This window comes from Ammodytes marinus (assembly GCF_949987685.1).
Source record: "Ammodytes marinus genome assembly, chromosome: 6".
Lineage (NCBI taxonomy): Eukaryota > Metazoa > Chordata > Actinopteri > Uranoscopiformes > Ammodytidae > Ammodytes > Ammodytes marinus.
In genome coordinates this window covers 14,903,318-14,922,950 of record NC_137235.1, presented here as the reverse complement: position 1 = coordinate 14,922,950, position 19,633 = coordinate 14,903,318, and the positions used below count along the sequence as shown (strand labels likewise).

Genomic DNA, 19,633 nt, shown 5'->3' with positions numbered 1-19,633 from the left:
ATGTGGTGATACACAACCCTGTCTGCGTATGACAGTTTAAAATTAAGTCCAAAAACTTGTTTAATTGACCCAGATGGAGTTAGATGAAACCAAAGGAGCAATATCTCAGCTATCCTCACCTCGCCGGTAGCAGAGGAAAGGAGGAAGGAAGGACGTCACGACGCAATTGTACAGCACGTACGCGACGTCATCAGGCATGATGAGACAATCAAGGATTCACGTGTATTTTGCACATGATTTTGCATGGTATTTTGGGAAGGATTTTAGCATTTATAAATTGGAAACAAATACCAACCTTCATTAAACTTTTCTGCTTTCACTTCAGTTTTTTCCACGATAGCCACTCATTCGCCATTTTTTTCTGTTGTTAGCTTAGTTTAATATGTGTATAGTCTGCCTTTTACTTGTCTAAGTTTGTTTCGATTTGTCTGTTACCTTTTAAAAAATTGTTTTAAATAAACCTTACTTTGTTGAATAAAAGTTTGAAAAAAATACATATTATGTTAAGCTACTCAACATAATATAGCTATGGGCTCCGTGAACGCCCCAATTCGGATAAATCACGATGTTTTTCCAATCGTCCGATTCTACTGACTTTGCATGAACGCAGCACCAGACCGGAGCAGCCGCTCGTCGAGTTTATTGGCAATGACGGTCGCCTGATCCCTAAAGTCATGGCGCTGCTCAAGCAAAGCTGTTGTGTTGCTGGCCGTTTTTCCACTAACCATCTATGGCTGAGTTCCCGGAGCCTCCCGCATGTGAGTATTCTTCTAAGTGCTCGAATATTCTAGCATTATATAATCAGTGGTAGTTTAGGTAATCCACCACAACCATAGGCGGAAAGCCCGGCCATGGGCCTTGAAGCACACTGTTTTGTATCTTAGCTGTATTGACTGTAAGGATATCAATAACTTCTCAAATACGTCGTTTGGATCATGGACACAACATGATCATGAACATACGTATATTAGTGTGACTGTGCGAAGCAACTTCGTGAAGCAGTGACAGCCGAACTCGGGTATCTTACAGATATATAAAAAGTCTTAAAGGTGTTGAATTCATATATAAAAATAAGGCCTTAATTGGTGGCCTATTCAAAGGTCTAGATCAATCTGTCAAACGTCATACAAATGCTAAGACAACATGGGGAGCAGGATTTGATCAACCATATTTTCCTGGCGTTGCAATTTAAAAACTTGGTAGCTTTATAGATAATTTGTAAATGTCTCTTATATTAACTTTAACGTGGCGACATTTAAGTGATGCGTTATCATCAGTATTATTATCATTGATATTATTATTATTATTAGTAGTAGTAGTAGTAGTAGTATTATTAGTATTATAACAATTGGCTTTTAAATAGTGTATTTTAAGACGCCTTGAAATAACGTTACGCATTAAGAAAAAAATTAAAACATTTTTGAACATTACAAATATATCTTAAATGTCTCTTGACCAAAAAGGTCATGTATTTTGTAAAATTGTACCTAACCAAAAGTAATTTATGTAGTTTTTCTAAAGTTTTGGTTATTGTGAAAATGGTTCAACATTTCAATCCAAATGGCCTTTAAAGAAGAAATAAGTTTAACTTGCCTTACACTGTAGGAACCCTGTGAACTAACTAACCCCTAAGTCCTTCCTTCCTCTGCAGGTTTACACCAGCAGTCTGACAACTGTGGCTAAATCCTCTCCAAACCCTGCTGACAGAAAGAAAGAGTTTCTGCTGGGCGATGACGGGCCGGATCTACAAGACTTTATTTCGGGGGAGTTGTCGGAGAAAAGCAAGTGGACAGAATACAGAGGCAATCTGAAGAGAGAGAAGGGAGAGAGGTGAGACAGCTCAATTGCTTAACATGGGTGATAAGTGGGGGGTTTTCAGTTCTTTACAGGTTCAAGAACTTTATCAGAAGAAGGTTCAAAGACCAGATCAGACAAAACTATATCTACCAGACAGTGTAGTGCAGAGTCAGCTTGAGGTCTTGCTGTCACACCTTTATGGGCAAGCTACCCTACCTACATTCTTATATGTCTTACACTTTGCTAATTTTCCCTGTGGAAAAGGTTTTAATTAATTAAAGCGTAATAAATGTGCAGGTTATGTCGGTCTAGCCGGCCAACCTCTGCTTTTAAATACAGCTCGGCACCTTACTTGGAATATACGTATTTAGATAAGGAACATGATTTTCCTACTGTCGCGTGGACTGAAATCATTCACTTGATTCTGAATCTGTTTTATTTGAGCAAATATGGCTACATGTAGCAGGAAGTGGTCGTGTTGTTGCTGGTTGGACCAAGTTGGAAACAGTAAATGGTAAAGCACAGAAGTGTGTACAAGACTGGAATGCAAACGTTGAATAATGTGTGTATTTAGTACATATTGATATATGTCTATATGAACATTGTGTGTGCATTTGTACATTAGGTATTGTTTGCGTTACATGATTTATACCAGGCTAATAGTACAAGTAATGTCAAACCAGACAAGAATTTTGAATTCAAGCTGCCATTAAGTTCTCTGGTTGTTTCAGTACATTTTGTGCATTGTTGTAAATTATTCAGTAGGAGTGCTTTATGGCAATTAGCACATACAATATTTTTGAATCACTGATTATTTTTACTGTGACATAAACCAAAATAGAAGAGACCACACATTCAGTGAATGGCTCTGCTGTCATTTTTGTAACAGGCTCCGGCTTCCTCCTTGGCTGAAGACGGAGATCCCCATTGGAAAAAACTTCAACAAGCTGAAGAACTCACTGAGAGACCTCAACCTGCACACGGTACGTTCTACAGAAAGCCGGCATGCTAGCCTACACTTAATAGAAGGTTATTACACAAAGCAAATTACATCAAATAATATTAAAATAAATAATTCAAAGTCTTAACTAGACTAGTCAAATAATTGGAAATTATTTCAGTATATTAGGCATCCTCCATTAAAAAGGAAAGTGTTGGTCAGACATTAGTCACGAATAAATGTCCTCTTTTTCTTAAATTCTATCCAACCAAAGGTAACATTTTGACAACTCAGAGGTATGCCAGGATACACAGGAAATGGTGTATCACAGCACCATACAGAAATGTCCTGCCTGAATCTTTTTAAATACTGCATGCATGGTAGGGTCGCATCGCATCTATGAGTAATGCTTATCCATCATTTGTTTTTACTTTGTTAGTGACAAAATATCTTTGAGGAATTAAATGGCTTCTATTTCAGGATCTATTTCTTATTAAAATGACGTAGTCCGATAATCCTGTGTCACAACTTGTGCATTTAAAGACTCCTGCGTCTGTTTATCTCTCTTCTCCCAGGTGTGTGAGGAGGCCAAGTGTCCTAACATTGGGGAATGCTGGGGAGGAGGAGAGAACGCCACGGCAACAGCCACCATCATGGTAAGTCTTCTGGCACACTGCCACTCTGGGCCGCTTCTGAATTCACCCACAGTTAGAGAAAGGCACCCGGATGATTTGACAAAAAAAGCTCTGTAATATCATCTCTTTAAGTTTGGTACATGTGCACCCGTCTTCAAGTCAGTCATGTGTATATATTGTACGTACACACACAAACAACAAATATTTGATGGATATACAGTATGTCAAATCAGCAATAATCTATACGTTAAATAAAACTATACCTGGTGCAAAGTATCACCAGCAAACATCCATCTCTATGTGTATTTTTTTTAGTTCTTTGTTCCAGTGGCTGCAACATGCATATAGCAAAGGCTGATTCTCTCTCTCTCTCTCTTTCTCTCTTTCTCTCTCTCTGTATTGGTATATAGCTGATGGGGGACACCTGTACCCGTGGGTGCAGGTTCTGCTCAGTTAAGACAGCCCGTCGGCCCCCACCTCTGGACCCCAACGAGCCCTATAATACAGCCAAGGCCATCGCTGCCTGGGGGCTGGACTACGTGGTACTCACCTCAGTCGACAGAGACGGTAAAGGCTTCCTAAAGTAAAGATAGTATTGTGTATGGAAGATAAATTGGAGAATTCGAAAACAACTTGTCTGAATTAGCTGAACAATGGAAGTGGACTCTTCCTTTATTATAGGTTTTGACCATGATCATGTAAAGTGCCTGTAAAAGGCATTTCAGCTGAATAGATTTTAAAAACGGTTTAAAAAATATTTTCAGATATTTCTGATGGAGGTGCAGAGCACTTTGCTAAGACCGTCTCCAACTTGAAGGAAAGGTAAACCCCCACCCCCTTTTGATTTATCTGGTGTTTGTGTTTATATCAGTGCAAAGATCAATGTATCAGCTCTTTCGTCCTCCCCATCCAGGGACTCCAAGATCCTGGTTGAATGTCTGACGCCTGATTTCCGCGGCGACCTGACCGCCGTGGAGAAGATCGCACTGTCGGGGTTAGATGTGTACGCCCACAATGTGGAGACAGTGCGAGAGCTGCAAAGGTACTGACTCACACTTAACAATACTGCTGTCTTTAACCAGCTCAGTTCCTGAGTTTTAATAGAATGACAAATACTCAAAGTTGAAAGCAGAGCATCTAATCTATGTTTCAACATTAAGAAAGACCCTGAGTGCCTTAAATGTATCAGACCTCCAGTCAAACTTAAGTGGCCTCTAATTAGCAAACAAACCAAAGAATAACAGAAGGCATTTTAAAATACTAAGGGTAGTTAAAGGGGAATTCAGCAATTCTGGAGAATGCTTTTTCTCCAAATCACTTTTTTGTCCAATTCAGTGAATATCTCCTCACGATCTGCTAACGTACTGTGTGGGCGCTGAAAATAAAATCTGATGTTAAGACACAGCCTAGGCTCTGTAAATGGGTATGTAAACAGCAGTAGCACATACAGTACAGAGAGGTAGCGGATCGTGAGGCAATAATAACTGATAATAACAAAGTTATTTCACAATAAGCACTCAAAAATCGCTGACTCCACCATTAATTGAATTCTAGACTGTAACAGTCTAGAATTCAATTAATGGTGGAGTACTACAAGGATACTACAGTAGTATACACAGTAGTAGTAAAGGATACTACAGTAATATCCTTTAGGGCAGTAATATATTTGTTGGCCAGCAGGTGGAGCTAGAGAGCCACCTCTCTGATGTTAGTATAAATAATAAATGAACTGCAAAAGTTGAAACGTGGGGGGAAACCAAAACGCACTGTAGAAGTTTCTACTATGTTTTAACTTATTCATGGTAATCTGGTTTCCAGGCACGTGCGTGACCCCAGAGCAAACATTGACCAGTCTCTGAGTGTCCTGAAGCACGCTAAAAAGGTCAATCCCAATATTCTCACCAAGACGTCCATTATGCTGGGGCTAGGGGAGACGGACCAGCAGATACTCGACACACTGACTGGTACGTGTATACACACAAGTCACTCAGAAATGCACTTACAAAATATTGAACTAAAGTACAACAAAATCCTGACCACACTGTTCTGGTGACGTTGCAGAGCTGCGAGAGGCCAAGGTGGACTGTCTAACTTTGGGTCAGTACATGCAGCCCACTAAACGCCACCTAAAGGTAAGCACAATAAACTTTTTGGAGTTTTCCCCCATTTTACCACTGCACGATAAAATAAAATAAAGAACATTTGGTAAATGAATGCACCCTGTGACGATGTGTGTTTGGCTTTAGGTGGATGAATACGTCACTCCAGAGAGGTTTGCCCACTGGGAGAAAGTCGGGAATGAAATGGGCTTCGCTTACACTGCCAGCGGGCCACTGGTGCGATCCTCCTACAAAGCAGGTGAGAAACACACTCCTTGCCTGCGCAGTTTTAACATGCACAGGTTATGGATTCATATACATATATTTATCTATGCATTTATCTCTTTACAGGCGAGTTCTTCCTGAAAAATCTACTGAACAAGAGAAAAGAAGAAGTCATGGTAGCTGAATGAAACGCATCAACCCAGCAGCTTCCAGAGACGCTCTCCCTGTAATCTACTTAATCCACCACCTATAAATACCATTTACAGCGACAATTAGTTTTACTCCTGCTGCACCATATTGCATCATTTTAGGCTGCTGCTCAGGAAACATATTTAACACTAATGAGTAGTAACAGAAGTTAGGCAAAGTATGAAAAAAATAAGGCAAGTGGCAAAGTTGAAATAAATGTAGAAAAACAAACTCAGCACGACTCATGTGAGCACAGGAACCATTCCTTTGCATTTGTCCTCTGCTGTTCACCTGTGTAAAACCCAGATGATTGCATTTTAGGGAGAGTAGATCAAAGAGTACAAGCAGCTGTAGGAGGCCTGCAGATACCTAGGTTACCATGTCACCTTGCCAGGAGGAGGCAGAGACCTGTTAACAGTAGCTGTAATTTGCAATCTCTGCATCTCAGGGGGCCCTAAATCTTGCTCGGGCACCGGAGTTCAGCTGAAGAGCTACTGACCTTTAACCAAAGCTCTGTTTATGAGCTCTTTGATGTCTGCTGCCTCAGGACTGACGTTAAATGAAGCTAGAGGACTTTCTTTTTTCCCTTCGTCTGGGAGTGTTCTTGCAGCTGCTTCAAAGTGAAATTAATTATCATACGAAAACAAATCTATGGCTAGTGACATTGTCACTGTTGAATGATGTGTTAGAAAGAAAATTCTATTTCTTTTTAAGTCTGATTTGAGCCCACATTGACCTTGCGTCAGGTACAGAAGTATATAAGGAGATTCCTTCCTTGCTATCTATACCAATATGGGCTCAAACTGATTTCTCGCGTTATAATGTTGATATATATTGAGTTGTGCTTTCATTTTGCACTCTCTTCAGATTAAACAATCTTTATAATGTACATTTATATATTCTAATAAAAACTCATTTGTCCCTCATTTGCATTTGCTTGTTTCAAATTTTATTGTGTTGGTGTTTGAGTCACTGATACAGAGAGGACAGATATTAATTAAAAAACAGTCATATGATTTATAAAAAAATATTTTTAAAAATATTATAAAATATTGCATTTCGGCAACAATACTTGATTATATAGTAAACACTGTAAGAAAGTAGACTTTTTACTAATAGTGTTCATTTGACATGGGCCGCAACAGAGTGTGCAGGTGTGACGGCATATGAAATGACTGACGGCTGTTAAAACTCTGTTAAGACATGAAGTGTATAAAATGAAATATTGCTGTGTCTTGGACTGTTTGACACTTAACTTGTTCCATTGAGGTCAACCCACTTTGCCTAACCGTGAAACCAAACCAGAAGGGGGTGGGACCTAAATGACACGTTTCAACAGCAACAAAAAGGGTTGAGAGAGGAATGTGTAGCAAGTCGTGTGTGTGGGGGGGGAGGTAGGTGAAGCCAGGTTTTTAGACTTTGGGTTTCTTGGTGGGAGGAGGTTCGGTTGCAGCGATGCGAGGGCCCACAGCTGCAGGGGTGTAGGGAATACGCGCAACTGTCACTTTCTTTCCAATGGTCTCGATCTGCGGACAGGAGAAGCAGCAAACATGAGGGAAGCATCAATCAAACTTCCTCACAGTATTTTTTGCCTTGTTTCCAAACATCACACATTCATTTTTATTCCCCCCGGCTCACCTGGAAGCCGATGCTCTGGAGGAGAGGATGGAGGTGGTCGAGCACTCTGCGACCGTCAAATATAAAAGCTGGCTTCAGCATTTTCTTGTAAATCTTCTCATAGTCCAGCTCCTGTGGTGGAATGAAGAGGGGATTGGTGATTTCAAGGTTTTAATTTAGGAAATGAAACGATTCATAAGATGGTAGAAATATATATATATTTTAAAAAAGTGTGATTGTGACCTTGAACATGTCCCACTCTGTGCAGATGACCAGCGCATGTGCACCTTGGCACGCCTCATAAGGGTTTGTAGTCACCGTCACCAGCTCCGACACTGAGAACAAGAAAAGTCTGTGTCTTACAGTTTACATTTTACAGGGGCAGTTCAAATACATCAGGAAAAACTGGGAACTACTTAAATATCGTATATTATAGTAGTCATTTACATTGATCAAAGCCTCTAAACCCGATCTCGAATAGTAAAAGTCAATATATGATATCAAAGTTGGGTGTCTTAATAAGCTTTTACAAAAATCTGATTGAAAATAAATGTTCAGAATTTTTTATTTTTTTTTACTGTCTACTAGACCTTTTGAGAGGACAGTGTGGGCGTGGCGATATCAAACGTGCTATATGGCAACAGTCATTGTTTTATAGAACATTGGGGCAGAGGACTGCCATGATTGGTTCAAAATACTTAATGTGTCATAAGAAACAGAGCATAGCCTGCTTCGTCAAAACCTAATTTCTGTAAAGTTTATCAAACTTAAATGAAAATATATTGAATTTGGATTGATAAATATGCCTAACTCTTTTCAGATGCTCACTATCATGCATCTAACTCCCCAAATGACATAGTTAGAAGGATTATGTGGATGTGGGTTTACAGGGGCTTTAATAAAAAATGTCACACAAAACAATGACTGAATAAACCGCATATGATGCTCACAAGACCAGTATACATTTGCCATTTAAGGAGCTGCAACGGGAGGTTTTTTTTAGTGGCGTTTTTTCGTGTCATACTGGAAGCAGCCTTGGAGTTAAAGACACTGACCATCCAATCACAACTTTGGAGTGCAGCCCTTTTCATCCCACCTTTTCTCTCTCTACTTGTGTAAAACAAGGCAAACAAATTCCCTGAAAAAAATAGGTTTTGCTGCCTTTGACTTTAGGTGAACACACACCTCTTTCTGGGTTGTCTTCAGAGATGTGAGGCTGCGAGAGGTCATGAATGATTTGTTCCTTTAGAACTTTGGGATCGTAGATAAACAGCTTGGCGCCTTCGTCCATCAGATATTTAGAGATGTAGATACTGGACGACTCCCTGGAGTTGCAACACACACACACACACACACACACACACACACACACACACACACACACACACACACACACACACACACACACACACACACACACACACACACACACACACACACACACACACACACACACACACACACACACACACACACACACACACACACACACACACACACACACACACACACTCTGTTCGGGGTCACAGTTCACCTCAGTATGTTGGCAGGTGTTCATGTGGAGTAAAGTGTGGTGAATAATAGTGATGCTGCATGTTTTGTGTGTACAAAGATACATTTTATACCTATTACTGTGTTAATGATTAGCAAAGAGCCATTAGAAAGCAATATAAAAGAAGGCCAAACAACTGGGTGGGGACAAATGTCTAATATGCTGTGAGAACATGGAAAACAAACAAAGCTGAAATGAGACTAACCTTGTGTCACCCGTGTCTTTTTTGAAGGAGAAGCCCAATAGAGCGATCTTTTTACCAGTGACAGTGTTGAAGAGGCAATCGATTATCCTGCAGGCAAAGCGCCGCCTTTGGTACTCATTCATGTCAATCACCTGAGGAAATCAACAATTATGAATATGGCAAGCGGAGGAGACCTTCAGACACAGAGAAATATCAAGTGCTTTTCTCACCTGCTGCCAGTAGGAGGCTACCTCAGGCAGGTTGAGGGCCTCGCACAGGTAAACCAAGTTCAGCACGTCCTTCTGGAAACAGCTTCCGCCAAAACCTGAACGAGGATAGAGGGCAGCACTTCATCTGTGTTCAAGCAGATCAAAATGTGCAGAAAGACTCACTTTTTAACATCTTGGATGTGTTTCTTACCTATGCTGGCTTTGAGAAACTTGCTGCCTATCCTCTGGTCCATACCGATGGCCTTGGCGACCTCCTCCACGTCGGCCCCGGTGGCCTCGCACAGAGCGCTGATGCTGTTGATGCTGCTGATTCTCTGGGCCAGGAATGCATTCGCCGCCTACACAAACACACACCATGTTTGTTCTTATACTGTATATTACAATAGAGGCCACGCAAAGGAAACAATTATACAATTAATTCGTTGATACAATTCTAATATCTAATCTTTTGGTATCTTCAATGCTTTATTTATAGCGCTCTAACCAGTACACCACAAGCAACCCCCCCCCCCCGCCCCCTCTGTTTTTTAAAGGAACTGACCGTAGAAATTTCACAGTGTAAAAATCTAGCATACTCTTATTTTTTAAATAATTTTCTGATTTTTTTGCTTGTTGACCACATGATTAATTGAGCGATGTACCTGAAAAGGAAACCATGTACATAATGTGTTGGTTGTGTCTCTACACTCACCAGTTTGGACAGCTCAGACGACCAGGTGTTGGTCGTTATGATTCTCTCCTTGGGGACCCAGTGTTCATAGACGGCGCACAGTGCTCTGATCGCCCTTTGACCTTCGGCAGTTTCGTCTCCACCAATCAGGACGCGGTCCGGCTCCTTCAGATCCCTCACTGCTGTCCCTTCCGCTAGGAACTCTGGGTTGGACAGCACCTAAAGCAGAGGCACCATGTTAAGAAAACTTACAGAACAGCAGATGTGAGAGTCTGAATTCCTCGTATTTGTGCAATAACACACACATGTAGGTTGAGGCTGGGTTTGGTGTTGGCATCAAATATCCGTCTAATGCTCTCAGCAGCACGGACTGGGACAGTGCTCTTCTCTGTCACGATCTTGTAGCCGTCGGAAACCTCCACGATCCGGCGGGCACACGCCTCGATGTACTTGAGGTCAGCCGCTCGGCCTTTGCCCATCCCATAGGTTTTGGTTGGGGTGTTCACCTTTAAAAAGAAAGTACAACAATTCTAATGAGGTAATACATGTGTCGTTGATGTCACTAGGTCAAACAGCACAGAGTATGTGTGTCAGAGTGCGAGGGGTGGGGGGAATAGTTTGACTCACAGATATAAAGACGAGGTCTGCATCCCTGATGGCTGAGTCTATGTCTGTCGAGAAAAACAAATTTGTCCCTCTGCATGATTCAACCACCTCTCTCAGGCCCGGCTGAAGTGGGAAGGGAGCCAGGGAGAAACGAGACAGGGAGAGTGTGTCAGTGAGCGTGTGGGACAGACATGGCACAGGCAGTAACAAATGTTAAGAGATCTCAGTGACTGGTCACTGACTTCACTTCACGCTAGTCATGATTGTGCAATACCCTGTGGTTGTGGCTGACGTAGAGAAGTTGCGACACAGAGCGGTCTGGAACTAATTTGTGTTTCATTCAGCCCACAATGGAGTTATAATGTGTAAAAACAATTGGAACGGCTGCCTAGCTACATGTAATGTTCCAACACTGTTATTAATCATGAAACGAACAGACCACTCCTTCTAGATTTCAGACCCTCAGATAAGAATCATTGGAAAAGCACACTGTGTATCAGTGCTCCTTATCAACTACGCTCACTCCAAGTTAAAGTTTGACCAGAAATCGATTAATCCTGTTTAAATAGCCTACCTTTAGCTTTTCTATGAACAATAAAGGTTGATAAGGGTACCTCATATATGGGCAGGGTGTCCGAGTTCCAGGCTTTGATGCGGGACTCATTGATATCCACAACGGTCACAGTGATCTCTGGACACATGTGGGCGATTACACTGCATGTTGGGCCGCCTACATAGCCGGCACCAATGCAGCAGATCCTCTTTATCTGAAACATCTACAAAATGTAGGGTGAGGATAGAGTAAAAAAAAAAAAAAAACGTGAGAGTAAATTTTTTACTACTGAATTTGTGAGGCCAGTAATTGTGATAGAGGTACACATTACGGGACATAATGTGTAAACATTGACCTGGAGGACAAATTATATAACATGACACTCAAACTGATGTTTACACCAATACCGATATAGCTGTACTGCCTTGCATAGATAAACTCTACATTAAAGCCTTGTAGTATAACTTTCATGAACTGATTTATATCAACAAGGCTTCAGTCAGAAAAAGTTAGTGTGGTTTCTTTCATCTAACATTCCAGGGGAAATCAAATAACATGGTTCACCAATACAAAGACTTTAGTGTTTAAAACGTTTGGTCAATGAATCACTTATTAATTGGTGATTATTATTTACTTTCAATGCCAAACATTTACTTGCCATCTTTACAAATTATGAGGATTTGTTGTATGTTTGGCAGATTCATTTGCTTATGACAATTTTGTTATGCCTACAATAACCAAAATGTGACGATTCAAATCTGATTCTACTTCCAATGTCTTAGCATGTTCAGACTTCTGAAAGACGGAATAAAGACAGTTTAGTATCAATTAGGCGTCATTTGTAAATGAATGAATGCCTATTAAGACTTGTTAGGGATATGCAGAAATTCTCCCTGTAGGTTTAACAGTCCATTGGGGCTGCAGCAGCACCAGTCGTACCGCTACAGCCTGGTAGAAAATAAAGAGCCTTTTCATTACAGCTCAGCCACGTCTAGTCTAGAAGACATTTAAAAAAAGAAAAACGCCCCTTCTTTATTAATCCTGGATTTATTTTCGGCTACTTGGTTAGCTGTGTCCCTGACAGAGTGGCATTACACAGCGACCCTCACGCTGGTTTACCTCATATTTCCTGACGCCGAGTGAGCTAAATAAACACAAGAAACGAATGAATGGATGGTCTGTGTTGGAGATAGCTAGCCCCTACTAGCTCCCGTTACATTACCTTTGCCAACTCGACAATCAGTGAACTTCAGGAATGCGCAGATTATATTAGCTTCTCTCTTCAGTTTGTCCTTTCCGAAGAGCCGTCTGTTCCCGAGTAGCTGTTATCCGTTACACAAACCGATAAATGGATGTCATTCGGGGTAAAGCAGTGCTCGACGGTCAAACTCACAGCATCAAGGCTTCTGTCACAACTTTTCCTGCGACACCTTTACCTAAACTGAGGCAGTCGTGAGACGGTGCAACAACCTCCCTCAGCTTCATCGTCATGACATCGAGCAGCGGAAAAGATAAATGGTGTAAGATTTTCAGAGTAAAAGCCCCCATTTGTCATGTTGATTATTTATAGGTCCGTTTCCAAGTTTAATGCTAAACATCTTAAAGCGATGGGGGAATTATTAGTATATCTTATTAGTAGGCCTATATGAATACGAATAGGCTACTTTAAAATGACTAATACCATTGGCTTTCACTTTTTTTAAAGGACCATTAAAAACATGAAGTAGCCTATAGTAGGCTAGACTAATATACAAGGGGTTAGATAAGATTGAAGATTATGACTGGAAAAGGGTCGGGTCTTGGTTGCCAAGTGCTTATTTTCAGGTATAGTAGCCTACGTTTCTCACATTTGAGCATGTAGCCAAGTATCATTTGAGTTTAACCGGGCTGGCATAGATCTATACTATGGCATTGAACTAGCCTGGCTCCGCCCGCCCGCCTACTTCCGGCCAAATTTCATGAAATGAAGTACGATGGTCTGGTAACACCAGGCTAGCATTGAACAGCTTTGCAGAGTCTTTCATTGGATAATGGAGTAGGAGCCGACCTAACAACAGGCCATAAAAGAAAGCTCAACAGACCTCATTCATTCAAGACTATCAGGTTTCACTGAGTCAAAGTTGTGAATACAAAATGCTTCTCTTTAATAATCAAGTTTACTCTGTTGTTGAATCACTCAAGACATTCCATAAGACAAATCATTTTTAAATTATAAAGTAAATCTAACTTAATCATGTTTTGTCTCTGCCATTTTTCTAAGTTTGTTTTCGCTAACCCACAAGCTCCATACAATCTTCTTGCACAACCATTCACATAATAAATTAATTATTGTAATACGGCTGGACATGTAGTCTTGGCTCTGAAACCTGCTGATGCTGTAACAGTAAGACTTCTGTCTGCTGCTCAAATGTTAAAGCAGCAATATGGACATCAACGGGATACAGACAAATTTAGCTGGTTATAGAGAAGTCATTTCCCCCTCCCTGCTGGGCATTTTAACAGTGCTGCACTTTTCTACTTTTGGACACACATCATGCTCACACAGGTTTCCCTTAAAAGTCAATACAATTGTACATGTATTTTTGTGATTGCTCAGGGGACAACGCAAGTTTTTAATAGTTAAACCTTACTTAGGGCCTTTAATAGCTCCTCACAAGGATTCTGCACAAACTTACAGAAATAACCAAATTAATTAATTTAATTCATAAAATAAGATGGGAGTGTGGCCGTGTAGTCAGTAGTGCAAGGCAACGATGTATGACAGAATGTTTATAAATGTTGTAAGTTAGGTGCAAACTCTAACAAAAACTAAACCAGTGTGGAGTACATGGAGGCTGCGTATTTCTAGGTCTATCTGATGTTTATGAACCTCTTGTGATGTAAAAAACAAAAGTAAATTTTGCATGGAAGTCAAGGGAAATTTTTTCCTATCAGAGTTCTCTCATATAGATCTAACACTCCAACATTATAAACACACAGCAGGATCTCAATAAAAAACATAAAATATATGAACTTGCAATATTAAGCTGCAAACCAATACAACATCTGACAAAAATATACAATTTAACAGCAGCCATCAACGGTGTTTAAAAGACACATTATGTACAGCCTACTTTACAAAAAACTACACTTCCAATGTAACATACCACCCAAAGATCATCTAGGATTGATAAGTTGCTCTTTAAATGTTATTTTCGAAATGGTATTGTTTTATTGGGTGGGCTCCACGGTGGAGGCGGACTGTCTCGGAGAATAGCTTGTACTCGTCTTTCTTCTCTTTGTCTCTTCTGTTCTAGATCTTTACGCACCTGTTGGAACAAAGAAAAATCAATAATAAAATATATTTCCTTCCCTATAATCAAGTCTTTGAGTACTGGCAGATCACAACAGTTCACACCACAGGCTGCTGGTGTTTGCCTGAATGGACACACTCTGTCCTTTGGTGACATAAACCATTGTCATTGCAAGCACTCCTACTTGGAATGACATTCTACTTGCACTGTCATTCTACTTACCAACCAGATTTCATACATCTCCAAAGCCATTTTATCTCTCTCTTCTTTCATGTAGCGTTCCTCCTCTTCTTTATTTCGGATCTCTTTGCGCTCCGACGTGATCTTTTCTTGCAGGACATCTTTCTTCTTTCCGCGCCTAAATCGTTTAAAGAAAACAAAAGTTACATAAGTTTTAGATAAAGAGTAACTAACCCTAACCCGAGTTGTAGAAACATTCAGCATTAGCTGCCATCTGTTTTATAGGCTTTTAAATAAATGAGAGAAATAAATAAAGGATTCAGGTAAAAGTCTGCGATGGCACTCACCAGTTAGAAAGAGCAGATTTGCTGTCTCTCTTCCTCTCTTCCTCCTTTTCATGCTTTTTTAACTTCTGTTTACTTTCTCTTCGTCTTTGTTCTCTGTACTTTTCTTTGAGCAGATGATCATGCTCATGTTTCCATTTTTCAAACACCTGTAACGTTTTTAACATGGCCGGTCAACATAACATCATCCCACAGCAGTGCTTGTTGTATCTTTCAGAATAACGCACAGTAAAAAATCAATTTACCTCTTTGGCTGATAGTGTTTTTTCTTCTCTCTCCTCCATCGCTCTTTGCTCTTTTTTGATCCTATCTTGCTTTTCTTTGGCTTTTGCTTTGAGAGTCTCCGCCTTCTTTTCTTTCCAAGCCTCGTACGATGCAACAGCATCTTCCTTTTTAGCCTCTTCGTCCTTTTCGTTTTTTGGAAAGACAGCAAGCAGCATGCACAGTGCACACGTGTTATAAAAACCAAGCATTTTCTTCTATAACAGTGAAATATTCTGTACTTCATTCTCAATTCATAAAAATTTTTTTTTACCCTTTTCTTTTTTTCTTCTTTCAGGATTTCCTCTTTCTTCTTCACTTGCATGTTCTCTCTTGACTTTTCCTTTTTCTTTTGAAGCCATTCCTGTTAGAATGATATGTTAGTGGGCACTGCTTTCTACCAACACACATCTAAAGTAGTAGAACCAACTAACTGGGACTTCTGCTTCTTCATGACTGATGAGACTGCTAAACACTCACACATTTTAATACAATTTGTATACCATGATATTTATAACATCTGCAGCGAACATTATTTTAAGCCAAAATGGTCTCTATAGAGTCCATGTTTTTATTGGGGTGGCAGAGAATACACACCTGCATACAGTATATTTTATGGATCTCATATCTTTTATAAAATTATTCATTGCTGTAGATTCAAATATACAACCGCACATAAAGCAGTAAAATATTAATCAAGAAACATCATATACAATAGTTAACACTGACAAAGACCATTAAGGTGCATGGGTACTTTTATTTTTGCTATATACTTCAGTAAATTTAGCTGAAAAGATCAACATACTTTTCCGGTATTGTGACTTTTTAAGTACACTAAATTATCAAAATACCGTTCGTCTTCCACCACTGTCCTTCACAGAACACAGTAAAAAAAACACTGCAGAAGAATTACGGAGTCTTACTTGTCTACATCATCCTACATTGGCTCATCATCAACTGACCTGGTATACGGCCGCTCTTAGGGAATCTGCTGCATGCGGCTGAGACTCTTGGAGTGAGACTTTACGATCCAGAACTTTGAGCGTTCCCAAATACTTTGCCTCCACTTTCCTGGAGCAGACACTCTGAGATCTCTGAGTGGCCTGAGAGGGAGAACTCGAGGCCCTGTTTCAGGTCAAATGAAGGGTCAATAAGTCACTATCCCGTTCTCTCATGATAATATGAGTACTTTTCTGTGGCAGCTTGTTTACCTACCTGGTATCAAATGATTTTTCATGGACTTGAGAGAGTTGATCGGAGTGATCTCCAGAGTCTTGCTGAAAGAAGACAATAAACACATCACTGAAAGTAACTATGACCATGTTTACAAGCACAGCATATTCTGATTAATAATATATATACTGTATAAGGTCTATACGCTGGTTAGAGACAGGTGTTCACATGCGTAGCTGCTACGGGAATATTACCGTTTACATGTCAATCAGCAAACATATTCAAAATAAGCCAGCTACGTTATCTGATTATGGCTTATTCTGAATATGAGTTTATTTGGATTAAGGTGGACAAAAAACAATACCAGACAATGATAATGACATAAAGAGAGTTCATTTTCCTTGGATGGAACGGGAATTATTACTTTTAAAAAAATGACATCTGACATCATGAAATTCGTAAACACCTTATTTGAAATATGGTCTTAACCAGAGAATGGACTTTTATCAGAATTTGCTGTTCATGTAAACGTAAACGTCAAAATAAGAGCCAGAGTCTATCTAACATGAGACTTATCATCATGGCAACACCTAAAAGTGCATTGCTTACGTTATAGTCTTCAAATGATGTTGAGTATTTTGTCTCCGGCTCCCTGCCGTCATCAGAAACAAGGCCATCTAAAACAAAAACAACAAAATATCAGGAACACTGATTTAAAAAGTTGAAAAGTGCAATAACAGAAAAGGCAATCATATGGTGCTGAACAAGCCAGTTATTACCTCCGGATCCAGAATCCACTGTGGACTTGGTGAAAAGCTGCGACTGTTCACTCTTGCTTGAAGAGGACTTGCTGAGGCTCCGTGAAAGCGTGCGATCACCTTGCGACCACTACACGGCGGAAAAATGAGAAGAAGAAACACGTGCTCCAATTAGAGTTTAAACGGTTCTCTTTACTCTGCAACACTGGATAACGGTGCACCGCAGCCCCCTTACAGCGTTGTTGCTGGACAAGCCACTGGAGAGGGGAATGGACGCCGAGGAAGTCTGGGGCCTGCTGAGATCCTGAGATTCAGCATCTTCAGCTATCTTCTCTGTAGCGTGAAGGCTCAGGGCGAGAGTCCTTTGCCTCGGTTTAGGCTTCGGGGCCTCCCTCTCAGTAGCACTCTCTGAATAATGACAGTTTGTGGAAATATATAAATATAAAATCCATCTGCACTAACATTAAGAAGCATTTCCTTATTATGTGTTTTTACAAAAGTAAAGTGACTTGTACCTGCTGAGGAGATGTATTGGAGGTCATTGGCTGATAACTGTGGAGTCTGTGGAGAGTTGACTTTCTCCTCGGGACCTGGAGTTTCTATCCCGCTGTTATTGGACGGTAAGGGCAAAGGCAAGTCCAACAGAGTATCAGCTGATGTTTGGTATGACAGAGATTTATTCAAGCTCTCTCTCGTGATTTGAGGACCAGTAGATTCCACATCGCTGCCTTTAAATTGTGTGGTACTATCTCCAGTGTCGCTGGTGGAGCGTGGTGAGGAAAACGAGTTGCTGTAGCTGTTGTGTCTACCAATGGGAGGGTGGGGAGGCTCATTTTCACGCGACCCTGACTCCGCGGTGTATTCCGAAGAAGAGACGGCTCTTTGGCTTTTCAGAAATGAGACCCTCTTCGTCCTGTCATTCTTGCCCTCATCATCAAAAACCTCAAAGTTGTTGATTTTGGCTTTACTTTTCCCGGCCTTTAATGCGCCAGCCTTCTTTTTTCTTGATTTGATGAGCTCGTTCAAAAAATCTGGGAAATACAGAAAATGAAAAAAGTAAATGACAAGAATGACAGAACCAACTGTCAAACCGTGAATGGTTGTTGGCCAAAGTCCGAGTGAGAGATGCGGTAGAAAATGTGAAAACCACCATTTCAAACATTAAATGCATAATTCTTTTATTTATTATTATTATTATTTTTTGACATTTTTATGCTTTATTAGACAGTTTGGAGAGACAAATATGAAATGGGGCAGAGAGGGGAATGACATGCAGAGAACCAATGCACCATTTGCGCCCCCGAATGCATCTTTCTTGTTGAAATGATATCTAACACTTAAAATTAACTTAAGAGGGTACAGCAGCGTTTAACCATGATATGGCAAACTGTCCTGATGCTCTGCTGTTATTATTGTTGCCATCTTCACCTGCAAAGCACTCAGCCTATATAAATCCTTCAGGGAATCAGTGGTTCCCAGCCATTTCTGTCTGATGTACCCCTGCCTTAACCTTGGTAGGAAATCACTGCTGTAAAGTAAATTTAAAAACTCTCCACAATTTCTGCACCTTCAACTGAAGGACAGATAGCTGCGTAAAAGAAGAAGGAGATAAAGAAGCATCATCATGAGCAACGATCAGACACAGATGCAGTAAGGGTGATACGGACCAAAAGGACAATGAAAACAAAGGGACTTTAAGGATCTACATCTCGAGGATCTCACGAGCATCTTACCATCTTCTTCTTCATTGAAGTCATCGGAGTACGAGTATTGGCGTGTGTTTGTTTTGCTCGCCCTGGCAGAGACAGCAGCCTGAAGTTCATCCTACAACGAAATGATTTCGGGTTGACACGAAACTTCATATCTGTCTTCAGAGGGCTCTCGGTTGAAACATTTGGTAGGATATTCAGACTGCATATGAAGTATTTACCTGAAATGTTGTCCTTCTCGATGTTTTCGGGCTTTGTGTGTAAGCCAGTTTCCCGAAGTCTTGATTTGTCATTTTGATGACAGTGAGCAGTTTCCTCCTATTGCGTTCATCGACATTAGCCTGCTAGCCAGTGTTGGCTAAATTGACTGTTATAAACATTCAGCTTCTGCGTTTCCTACGCTACCATTAAAACTAATCTACCAATATATGCAAAGTTTGACTTGCAACATAATTGTAGTCTGGTTCTCTACATAGGCATAGCACACATCTATTCATAAATGAAAATACCTGAAAGCACACTGACATAGCTTAAGCAGGCTAACTGAGTTGTTTATGGTTACCCTGGGAAACGTGGAGGACATTGCGCATGCTCAAAGGATTACTCAAAACTGCCCAG

The 19,633-nt window shown here is 40.5% G+C and overlaps 3 protein-coding genes across 3 annotated transcripts; 1 reads left to right on the top strand and 2 right to left on the bottom strand.

The window, feature by feature from the left end:
• Positions 1-600: 600 nt before the first annotated feature.
• Positions 601-6,802, top strand: lias (lipoic acid synthetase; the record flags this gene model as incomplete). The annotated part of the gene is given in 12 exon segments (XM_080030106.1): positions 601-637; positions 640-758; positions 1,652-1,830; positions 2,687-2,780; positions 3,313-3,393; positions 3,783-3,939; positions 4,137-4,194; positions 4,286-4,414; positions 5,191-5,336; positions 5,434-5,504; positions 5,619-5,730; positions 5,823-6,802. Coding segments are annotated over 12 exon segments (1,245 nt in total). The 3' UTR covers positions 5,885-6,802.
• Positions 6,803-6,817: 15 nt separating this feature from the next.
• ugdh (UDP-glucose 6-dehydrogenase) lies at positions 6,818-12,777 on the bottom strand. The gene is made up of 12 exons (XM_080030105.1): positions 12,520-12,777; positions 11,359-11,520; positions 10,766-10,867; positions 10,444-10,644; positions 10,160-10,357; positions 9,659-9,806; positions 9,469-9,563; positions 9,260-9,390; positions 8,688-8,827; positions 7,746-7,837; positions 7,524-7,634; positions 6,818-7,411 (listed from the first exon to the last, which is right to left on the bottom strand). The coding sequence occupies exons 2-12, from the start codon at positions 11,518-11,520 to the stop codon at positions 7,298-7,300; spliced, it is 1,494 nt and encodes a 497-aa protein (XP_079886231.1). The 5' UTR covers positions 12,520-12,777; the 3' UTR covers positions 6,818-7,297.
• A 1,693-nt stretch (positions 12,778-14,470) lies between these two features.
• On the bottom strand, positions 14,471-19,336 carry map9 (microtubule-associated protein 9). Its single transcript, XM_080029948.1, has 13 exons — positions 19,237-19,336; positions 19,040-19,130; positions 17,822-18,337; positions 17,521-17,714; positions 17,328-17,436; positions 17,158-17,225; positions 16,591-16,652; positions 16,338-16,500; positions 15,650-15,739; positions 15,360-15,521; positions 15,118-15,263; positions 14,813-14,948; positions 14,471-14,605 (listed from the first exon to the last, which is right to left on the bottom strand). Exons 1-13 carry the CDS (start codon positions 19,306-19,308, stop codon positions 14,486-14,488), a joined length of 1,929 nt encoding a protein of 642 aa, XP_079886074.1. The 5' UTR covers positions 19,309-19,336; the 3' UTR covers positions 14,471-14,485.
• Between the last annotated feature and the right edge of the window lie 297 nt (positions 19,337-19,633).